The 11,517-nt window shown below is 36.5% G+C and overlaps 1 protein-coding gene across 1 annotated transcript; it reads right to left on the bottom strand.

Annotated features, from left to right (window-relative positions):
• Nucleotides 1-1,208: 1,208 nt before the first annotated feature.
• On the bottom strand, nt 1,209-6,466 carry LOC116114056. The gene is made up of 5 exons (XM_031400212.1): nt 6,223-6,466; nt 4,037-5,147; nt 2,821-3,927; nt 2,701-2,724; nt 1,209-1,391 (listed from the first exon to the last, which is right to left on the bottom strand). Exons 2-5 carry the CDS (start codon nt 5,042-5,044, stop codon nt 1,209-1,211), a joined length of 2,322 nt encoding a protein of 773 aa, XP_031256072.1. The 5' UTR covers nt 5,045-5,147; nt 6,223-6,466.
• Between the last annotated feature and the right edge of the window lie 5,051 nt (nt 6,467-11,517).

The raw sequence follows: 11,517 nt of genomic DNA, 5'->3' as shown, positions 1-11,517 counted from the left end.
GGGGCCTGATCCAGGTCATTGAACTTGTGGAAGAAGGCCACCTCAGGTCGCTTGTACTATCCTTAGAGACATGTGCTGCAACCTCCTTACAGCTTGGTCAGCTCGACCAAGCATCATTCGAGACAAGCCAAGTCGCTGCATAATTATGAAGTTCTCAAGGTTCAATCCTTAAACCTTAAAAATTGGGGGACTTCTGTTATGCCTGAAAAGTTAGGGTTGACATGGATTCTCGTCAGCAAGAGTCAATCAGGGTTTAGGAAGGTTTTGTGTTGTCCAAGCACTGCCACATCGCGCGGTGACAGAAGAGGTATGGTTCTTGTCAGTGCAGCAGGTAAGTGCCAAGCTTGCGAGTGGTTAGGGATTATCCTCCTGCACAAGTCCTACGTAATTTGAGGATATTTCTCATGCAGATAACCAATGGGATGCAAAGAAGAATTTATACGACACCTACCTACTTGCAGACTTGTAATCATTACCTTGAACTCTCCCACTATAAATAGAAGCCATCCCTCTCATTTACAGGATTTGCTGATCTTAGTCTAAAACAGCTTATACTCTCTCTCTCTCTCTCTCTCTCTCTCTCTCTCTAGATTGTAACTCAGCTTGCCTCACGCGACCCGATTTTATCCATTCATTAATACAATAGCAATGGACGTAGGATTCGCTTTTGAGCATCCGAGCTATTTTAAATATCGCTTCTTATTCATTGTTTCATTTCATGTTTCTTTATCACATGTGATTTCTAAGCCCGCTTAGCACTTTGCATGTGCGAGTCGTTGGTGTCAAAATCAAGCATCAACAAAAATTAACTCTGGACGTTGCTTATTATAAATTCTAGCAAAAGTTAGTTAAAGCAGAGAACGTTTATACGGAAATTGTGGATTATTTAAAAATTTTATTTTTTTTAGGACTTAGATCGATCTTAACGAAAGTATGAAATCAATTAATTTAATTAAATGTATACGTATAAAAAGTTATTTCGCATTATGAAGTGAATCTTCTCATCCCTAAAATGTACAAGATTTCATTCGTTATTGATTTTCAAGGTGATATGAAAGAAAAAAATCCGATAAAAATTTGACTTTACAAACTAGTAATGCATGACTGGAATAACACATATGTAAATACTCCTAGAAAATATAATACCAAATCTAAGGCCTCTGACAACAACAAAAATTTCAAGAAGTTGCTCGCTTTATTTGTTTCTTTCAACAGCCACCACCACCTCCGCCTCCACATCCTCCTACTCCGCATCCTCCTCCTCCTCCTCCTCCACCTCCACTACGACGGTTCCCCGAGGTGCTGTCACCACAAGCGAATACGACCATCGATATCATTGAAACTGATGCAACCACCGCGCAAAGCAGAAAAAAGTCCCCCAAAATTGCTTCCTGCAGGGCCACCACCATCAATAACCAACAACTCTTGCCATTTTAATTTGATGTTTCTTCCTCTTCTACTCCTAGCCAGTATATATAGATGAAGAAGCAAGGACTAGTCGTCAATGTGACGACATCTACAAGTTAAATTCAATATCGTGCTGCTTAAGGTGTTTTGTACACTTCTATGAAATTTATCAAGATGTGGATTTTGGAAGCTTCAAGAGTACTTTTGTTTGTAAGACCGCTTCAAAATCTTTGATGTAGGTTTGTAGGTAATAACAGGGCGTTGACAATTTAAACTCCATCTCAATGGTACAATGCTTTGAAAATTATATGAAATAACTAAAGTGACTCTCTAGAGTCGGAACAGCATATAGCGTTCACATAATATTATCATTTGAAGCCAAGCTAATTGAATATCCTACGAAGCTTCCAAGAACATTAAATTCAAGTTGGATTTTGAAGTTTCAAAGTACATATTTTCATTGAGAAAATTTAAGTAATGACACGAAGAGACGATGTGATTGGTTTGTGGATGTGAGAGGTCTATTAAAGATAAGTCCTGATAAGTAAAATTTATGTAGGGACAAATTTAGTGATGAAAAGGATATAAAGGTCAGGTGTATATAGCCTCACCTCATGACCCCAAGATAAAAAATAAATAAAATAAAATAAAAGGATAATTTAATTGTATTTACTAAGAAATTTAGGATATGTTGATTCAATTGAGATGTATAACATTTCTAGTGGTATGATTCACCTTGTGCCTGCCATCTTTGCAATAAAATAAACTTAGCGTCCGCACAAGGAAGACGGTAAAAAGGTTCAGAAAGCTAAAACGACCTCACATGGAATTGGAAATGTTGATGAAATATCTTTTATAAAACATCCAGTTCCATTATCAAACTCCAAAAAGCCTGGCAAGAATCAGTCATTATTTGGATTGACAAATCATGTAAAAAAAGTAGTAGTAGTCTTCTTCTCCTTTTATTATAAAAAAGAAATACAACTGTAAAGATTCCCTTTAATAAGAAAAATGTATTGAAAATACAAAGCCCAACAACCTTACGTTCAGTGATAGAAGAGATTTACATGATTTTGACTAAATGCAATTTCTTATTACAGGATATTAATGGGCAAGTAGATTTACAATTGCCCGCTGTATACTGAGTATGGGAAGGAGCACCTTGGAGGAGGAGAGTACTTTTTCAAGAAGATGAGAAAGTACTTTGAGAACCCTTATCGCCATTAAAATTATGGACATCACAACCAAGCATATACACGAGTCCATGGGGTTAAGGCTTCTATTGTTCTATACTTCTGGTATAGGAGTAAGTAGTTCCTGAGAGACAATAGAAATTGAAGACCAAAAGTCAGCTTAAACTGGTTTGCATTCTGGTAAAGATGAAATAAAAGGGAAAGAAAAGTTGTAAACTACCTCAGAGAAACGCAAGTGTCCATGCTGTACATTAGAGGTTTTGACGATGGTTTCCCACTTGGGATCAACAGAGGGAGACTTGGAACCCTGAACTCCAGTACAGTTAAGTGTACCAAGAGAAGACCAAGTGGATGATTTCCCCACGGAAACAGTAGGCAAAGTCCGCTTCAGCCAAGAGTCTGACGGAGATTTTGGTGGAGGCAGGGGAAGAGGAAGTTGTAAATATAGGCCATGAGATCCTTCCGCGCTACTTAATGGTTGGCTTTGAGTGTCAATTTTTCCATCATCACCCATTTTTGATCTAGTTGATGAAATAGAATCCTGGACGACACCACGAAAATCTTGATTGTTCAATTTCCCTTGCAGTTCACTTTGTAAAGCTAGATCAAACTTCTCACTGCCAGCCACTTTTGTGCTTGTCTGTTTAATTAAATTGTTAGTGAGAACTTGATCCTCTGTGGAACTATTTTTTACATCAATCTGCACACCCTGGGCAGCTGTGTCAGGAGAAGATAGATTTTTGGAATGAATAAACTCCATAATTTTAGGTTCCAACATTGCCACAACATTCAACTGCTTGACATCATGAAGTGATGAATGTATAGAAGCTGCTTCTTCCATTCCCATACTTTTTACAAGAACATTTAATTCATCTCCTCTGCCATCACTTAGCCTCTTTGAGTCTGAAGAACTGCAATTTGAACTCAGAGATTTCACCTTATGTACAGAATCTATGTACAAAGTTTTCTCAACGGGACTTGTTAAGCCTGATTCCAAATTAGTGCTCTCATTGGCCAATAGTTCCCGGAAATTCTTGATGCCTTTTCTCTGTGGATCAGAATCATTCAGCTTCAGGTTCTTAGCATTTTCAGGAATCTCAAGAAACCTTATTTCATTACTGACGGGAGACTGGCAATTTGCATTTTGGTTAGGTGGTACCACATTACCCTGCAAACGCCTGTACAGAGATGATCCATCTAATTTGTGACCTTCACCTCCAGAAGCTACTTGGCTGGCTTTATATTTCAGGTCAAGTTTATTTTCTTGTGTCTTTGCTCTTAGAGATCCAACTGAGGAACTCTGCTCATATACCGCCACTCTTACCTTCTGCAAGAACAATGCTAATATATTCAACAACAGTTCCCTAAAGATGATGACAGAGCATACAGAATAAAAACAATAATGGAGTCAGTACAAAGGACGACAATTTAGATACCTCATGCTCAGTCCCACTGCAAGAACTAGCCTGTGCTCTGTGATAGCCCAAAGAAATTGGTTCCCGCTCTTGCAGCCTCATCCCAGGCACTGGATTCATAAGGCAAAACGAACTTTTCAAGCAAAATCGAGGAAGTAACCCACAAACTGAAGCTGATGAGCTTTCAGGTACATCATAATCATCTTCATCATCACTTTCTTCCCACCTCTCATCTTGAGCGTGAAAATGTAAATTGTTTGAACTGTATTGTTTAGGAGGCTGTCGCTTACTGATATCAACAATCTTCTTTATCTGTCTTGGTTGCTCACACACAATAGGTTTCTTTCTAGTAGTATAATGTGGTGCTTCTGAAGCAATTGCCTTTGCTGCAGGCAAAAATCGACCCATCATGAAATCCCGAGTCTGCGGATCGGTTGAGAATGTTCCTGTAGGTTTCACTTCTGCATCATCCAACCCGCTCACACCACTTACACTACAGTTCAAGAAGAATGATTCAGTGCGGGAAAGTGTATCAAGTGCATCCACAAAAGCCTCATCACCATCCTCTGTGGTAGAGCTTTCTGTCTCTTCCATCCCCTCTTTGGAACTCTCACGTTTAATTGCATTCTTGTCAGCAAGTGGAACACTTTTAGAAGTGGTTCGAACAATTCCTGTCTGGTAACATTTACTGTTTGTACCTTCAGGAGCTTTGTCCAAAGGCTGCTTTTTAACATTCAAAATCCTTCCAGGTGGAAGCTTTGGGGCAATGGGAGGTCGCTCAAGAGCTCGAGTTTGTGATTTGCTTTCATTCTTGGGCCTTCCTGGCGTTTGCTCCCACACGAAAGGAACAGTTCCTGGGTTCCTGATTGGACCTGATTTCAACTCTGATTTGTAAGCAGGAAGAGGAGGTATTTTGGGAACTGAATTAACTGTTTTTCTTTTAACTTCAGCTTCTGAGGTGGTCACTATTGATGAGAACCGCCTCACAGATAGAAATGGCTGATTAAAATCCAGTTGCTTTTCTTCCATCAAATTCGTCAGTAACATGTATTTCTTTCAGCAGAACACCAATATTGGACCAAATCACAGTCCAAATGTGCAAGATTCAGGTACAAGAGATTATAGATGCACCCTGGTAAAGAATCAAACAAAGAAATTTCTGTGAATTCCATTTCCAGTTGACTAAAAGCCTAAATTCAAATCACTAAAGAAAAACTAGTCAGCAATCAAATTCAAATATATAACCTAATAAAAAGTCAGAAATTTTTATATTCCTTATTTTCTAATAAATCAGGATTAACAGTAATAAAGGAAACAAGTCAAGCAAGTATAAGTTTTAAATTCAACTGAAAACTGGCTCTAAACCAATGAGACATCCTGAAATAAACCTCAGACTCTCCTCTGAACCCTCTAATTGAAGATTCAAAACCTGTGTTTGTTTATTAGAGGAGAGGATTTCTCCCATCTTTTATCTCAATTTTAAATTTTATTTGACTGATGGAGCATTTACACACTTCATCAGAATTTATCTTCATCGTTGTAATTTCAAAACCTCAATGCAACAGAGCACCAGTAGTATTTAGCTTATACAGATAAAGAGTAACATTTGTTGGGGTTCCACATTTCACTTTCGCTAGTTTAATTAGCAATCAAACTGAGGATTAAGCACTGTACCATCAGACTAACAAACTTCCAGATAAACGAAACTCAAGAAAGTGATCTGATTGTATATCAAAGGAATTAATTGCTGGTTCCCTACACTTTAAAGGCCAGTAAGAATCTATAATCCAAGTGACATAACTAGAGCAAATTAACAAAACAGAAAATCAAACAGAAGCCCCGCCAGAATGGAACTAAAATCTTTCATTAGCCACCGAGTTGATCAAAAACCTTCTCTCTTTTTTCCTTTTTGCAAACCTATTATTATATCTATGCTCAAAGGTCACAAAAAGTTCGAACAAACCAACAAACAGCTTTCAAGAACTAACAACTACAAGTCTTTATTGCAGAAACACATATCTCCGCAGATAAGTAAAGAAAGAAATCAAATTCTTGAATCAAACACCAAAAAAGCAGAAAAAGCAGATCTCATTAACACATGCATTCTACTTGATCAAAACAATAAATAAAGAAGCACCAAGAACAACAAGTCATTGAATGAAAGAAACAGTAAAAAAATAAACTGCGGCCAGAGAAACTAAAATTACCTTTTAGAAGTGGTCGATTCAGACAACAGGCAAGGTTAATTTCTCGGCAAGAATAAGCAAACTGAGAGCTGCAAAACCCAGAGAAAGAAGAATTGCCCAAAGAATAAAACCATAAACATACAGAAGAAAGGAGGAAACTTTAGAATAGACACAGAAAGAGAGAGAAAGGAAGGGAGAAAGAATAAAGAGGAGAGAAAGAGAAGAATAGATTTATTTGTACGCTTGTGCTTACTTAGTTCTGGAGCTGAGGTAAGTGTTTACCCGCCCTTAATGGAAATTCTCAGTATTAATTTCTTTTAAAAAAAAAAAAAAAAAATTTGTTACATACTTTTGACTCAATACTTTTTAGTTGTCTTTCTGGAGTAATTTATGTACACTTGTGTTTTTGGATCATGTGAGTACAATTATTAAATGAGTTGGGGTCTTGAATGTCATAATCAGTTGCATCATTTGAAGTGTGAAAATCTTGTGAAAAGTTGAACGGTGGCCCAGCGTTACTCAATTATTGGGTTTACGATATTTGAAAAATCATGTCGAAAGCAAATGATGATGAGATTTTCTTCAATTTTTGCAATTTAAATCAACTTTGGAAAACACCGGTTGCTTTTATAGTGGTACGATATAATAATCAAAGCATCGGGTTCTTTTACATATTCTTTTTATTATGTCTTTCTTTCTAATATTATGAAAGCAATGGGATTGTCGGTTTTGTTATCCAAGTCTTGAAATTCAAAATTTTGTTAAATAATAATGTCTAAATTATGAGATGGGTGGAATGTCATAGTCACTCATTAACTAGATCCTTTGATTTACCTACTTGTAAACTTTTTTTTTTTATTATTATTTTAGATAAATATTCAAGAATAAACCCGTAGTGGATTATCAAAATTTTAAATTTTTTATTTTAAAATATATATAAATTGTATTTATAATATAGGAGAAGTTTGTATTTCCCACATATATCTAAAAGATTTGAGACACAAATGTATGCATGTCTTGACAACAAATCTTAAATAGTAAACTTAGATATAATTGAAATTTTTTTCTCTAAAAAAAAATGATTATATTATATCATGTCATTTGCTCCGTGTTTATCCTTGTCCATGTTTCATAATAAGAAACTAATTAAAATTAGTATCGACCCACCATATTTATTTGTTCATATAATTTAACTAAGAGAGCTCCACCATATTTATTTGTTCATATAATTTAACTAAGAGAAGCTCTACTAGTGAGGCTTTTAATTTTCTCATAATAGCCCAAATTATTAACAACATAAATTGTTCATATAAGTAGTATCAGTGAATGGTACCTCTCAACCATAAGTATAATTGAATGAATAATAGTATCAGTCAAGGCTGGGAAAGCTTGTCAGGACTTTGAATGTTTTAATGGGAAAGAATAGATTCTTTAATTGATAAAACGGGTTGAGTTACAACATACAATATGGGATATATTATATTGTAGCAGCATACTTTCTTTTATTAAAGAAATCCATCGCAAATCTTTTAACTGCATGGCTGTACACCTTGCGTGCATGTGGGCTGCTACTGCTACTAGTCATACATATTTATTCAATGAGTAAACGACCTTTTCCCACCCAAGGTTTGCCTTAACAACTTTCTCACCCAAAAAGTTTTAAAATACCATTTTCCACCCAAAGTTAAAATTCTATTACTATCCAAAGCCGATTCCGGCCGATTCCAGTGGCAAAAATTCTCTTGTCACCATCATTTAAACTTTCAGTCTCTTCTCTATAAAACCCATTTCACTCCGACACCTGATTTCTCGCTGATTGTCGATCATCGCAAAGCTAGGGTTTTCTGTTCTTAGCTGATTTCAGCAGCAAATATTAAATCGGTTACCACCATTTGATCTACTAGCTTCCATTCTATAAAACACATGTAAACGATAAAATTTACAATTAAACTTGTACAGACAGAATCTTGTGATGTGAGCCACTGATAATCTTGATGGACCTGCAGAGGGTGCTCTTGCGGTTGAGGGGGGCTTTAGTAACGTCGGGATATTGTTGGAATATGCAGAGGGCTTGGGAGTGAGAATACTGGAACTTAGGGGTGATTATTGGATGCCTAATGAGAGGGTTTGCCTTTGTTTATATAGTTAACCCAAGAGGTCCGAATCCTGGTAAGACTATGAGTCATACTTAATATGAGAGTTCTCCTTTCTGAAGGAGACTAGATTTCTTACCTTTATTGATTCAGGCTTTCCTATGTGGGTAAGATCTGGGATCTTGTTAGAAGAGGAAATTGCCTAAGATTCTGATCCTTATTGTGGATTGTTGTGGGCGAATGGGTCGGACCCAGTTCAGCTTAACTCGTGGGATGTCCCAACTCATAAAGCAGGCAGTTCATAAGGTATTCTAAGTGTGGGCTCAATCAGGATCGGGCCAAGGCCCTGGGTTGTTACTTATTTATGATGGTATTTGACCTTGTCAGGTTCAATACGATTTTTTGCTCATACAGTTTGTCCCTTACTCTCTAAGTTAAAGGGTATTTAGCTTAGAGAGTAAATTCAATTACTCATATTCTGGATATGGATGATTCATTACTCCTATTTGGAGGATTTGACTTCATGGGTGCCTTATCTTAGAGTGCTTGGTTCTCCACGCATATGGCAGCATTTTAAGCCTCCAAAGCCTGATATTTGTTGTTGCTTTCCTCCACCAATGTGGTGAGAGTCGCAATCTGTGACGTGACATCAGATACTAAAGTCTCTGTGTCATTGGTCATGATAGCCGAATGGGGAGGAGAAGCAACTTCAACAAGTCGTTTTGGAATCGGAAAATTACCATTATAAACGATAAATTTTACAATTAAACTTGTGAAGATAGAATCTTGTGACGCGAGCCACTGACAATCTTGATAGACCTATGAAGGGTGCTTTTGTGGTTGAGGGGGGCTTTAGTAACGTTGGGATATCATCCGAATATGCAAAGGGCTTAGGAGTAAGAATACTGAAACTTAAGGGTGATTATTGGATGCCTAATGAAAAGGGTTTGCCTCTGTTTATATAGTTGACCCAAGAGGTCCGAATCCTAGTAGGACTCTGAGTCCTACTTAGTAGGAGAGTTCTCTTTTCGGAAGGAGACTAGATTTCTTGCCTTTATTAGTTCAAGCTTTCCTCTATGGGTGAGATATGGGATCTCGTCAGAAGAGGAAATTGACTAGGATTTTGGTCCTTATTGTGGACTGTTGTGGGCGAATGGGTCAGACCTGGTTCAACTTAACTCGTGGGATGTCACAACTTATAGAGCAGGTAGTTCACAAGGTATTCTAAGCGTGAGCTCAATCAGAATTGGGCCAAGGCCTTGGGCCGTTACCTATTTATGATGCTATTGGACCTCGTCAGGTCTAATATGATTTTTGGCCCATACAACACCTCTTACTTTGGCTCCTAGTAACTTGTCAAACACCGACTAAGAAAGTGAAGTGTATTTTGAGTATTAACGATATACAAACTTTGGGTGAGAAAGTGTTATTTTGAAACTTTTTGGGTGGAAAAGTGTTATTAAGGCAAACCTTGGGTGGGAAAAAGTTGTTTACTCTTAGGAGGCGTTTGGTTCAGGAATGTTAGATTACTGGAAATGTTGGATTACTGGAAAGATAGATTACCTTGGAAGATTACTGGGAATCTTTAAGAAAATATGTTTGGTTAGTTGGTGGGTATGTTATATTAATATGTTTGGTTATAGGGAATAAATTGGTGGGTATGTTATTTAAATTACTAAATTGTCCTCCTTTTAAATATTAATATAATATTATTTTTATTATTAATTTTTGAATAATTTTTTTAACCCCCAATATTTCAGATTTAGCTAAAACACCCTCGCTTATATAAAACTTTAATTTATGACGAAATCACCCCCACCTCCTGCCGCCGCCTGCCGCCACCGCGAACCACCGCCAGAAAATCGTCGGAATCCCTAAAAAATAATAGATCTGGCCATTTCCGGCCAGATCTGGTCTGATATGGCCGTTTTTTGCCATCAATATGGCCGGAAACGGCCATATCGAAGCCTCCCGGAGTCTCCCATAGAATTTTCTTCTTTTTTAAGGACTCCGGCGATTTTTCGGTGGTGGTCCGTGGTGGTTGGCCCACTGTCGGCAGTGGTGCTGGGTGGCAGTGGTGGTGGTGGCTGGGTGGCAGTGGTGATCTGTAAATAATTTTAAATATAAGGGCATTATTGTCCAAAATTTTAATTAAACAAAGGTAAAATTGAAATAGGATATTAATGTAAATTTGTTTTAAAGTAGGGGTATTATTGTCTAAAATTTTTATTAATAAGGGATAAAATTGTAACAAAAAAAGAGAACCTATGGTAATCTCAGAATACCTAAGAAAATGGAGTATAGATTACCTCAGTATTACCAATAGTAACTACTATTGGTATTTGAAGATTACCGGTATCTATATTACTTGACAACCAAACATGATAATCAAGTAATATAAAATGACATTATCCCAGTAATCCAACTTAACCCCCAACCAAACACCCCCTTTATTATATACTGTTCTTAATCACCTCATGCTTAAAGTCAATTCAAAATGATGCTCCAACCCTAATTATTTATGGAATCAAATGGGAAGGGTGAATAGAAAATGTTTATCATGATTATAATATATTCCACGCTATAACAATTAATCGTGGCAAATAATTCTATGTTTACTTGATGGATTCGATATAATCATCATTAATTTCCATCATGAATTGGTAATAATCATGTAATACAATACAATACTATCAATATCAATAAATTATCAAGTAATTATTAGTGAATTATTGATTGCCTTTCCTAGATTAATCCATTCTTGATTAAAGTGCGCATTTTTAATATTTCAAATTTTCAATCTTTACCAGCTAAATTAACTCGAATCAATTACCAATCTTAAGTGAAGCAAACTTTTTTTATTTAAATTAATTGACCGCTCTTAGTTTGCGAACACTTCTTACATACATTTACGGAAAAAAAAAGGGTTGAATTCTTGGGACTTGGGAGATATTTTTTGCTCGAGATATACTAATAAATTAATAATTATAATAGTAATAAATATGGCTTTGAATTTGGAAAATACGTACTTCTACTTTTTCTCGACTTCCACACACAGAAATTAGTAGCTGTGGACTTAAACTCTCTTGACGCGTTTTCGATGCATCAACTTCAAGAGTCAAGCACACATATTTTTATGGCCATGTTCACCAAAATGAATGAGATAAGCAAATATTTAATTTTATTAAACATGTTTGATGTTATGTCTGTTTCATAGGTTATC

Source organism: Pistacia vera, unplaced genomic scaffold (genome assembly GCF_008641045.1).
Source record: "Pistacia vera cultivar Batoury unplaced genomic scaffold, PisVer_v2 Contig7, whole genome shotgun sequence".
Lineage (NCBI taxonomy): Eukaryota > Viridiplantae > Streptophyta > Magnoliopsida > Sapindales > Anacardiaceae > Pistacia > Pistacia vera.
The sequence above is the reverse complement of the archived record's forward strand: the minus strand, read 5'-3'. Positions and strand labels throughout refer to the sequence as shown.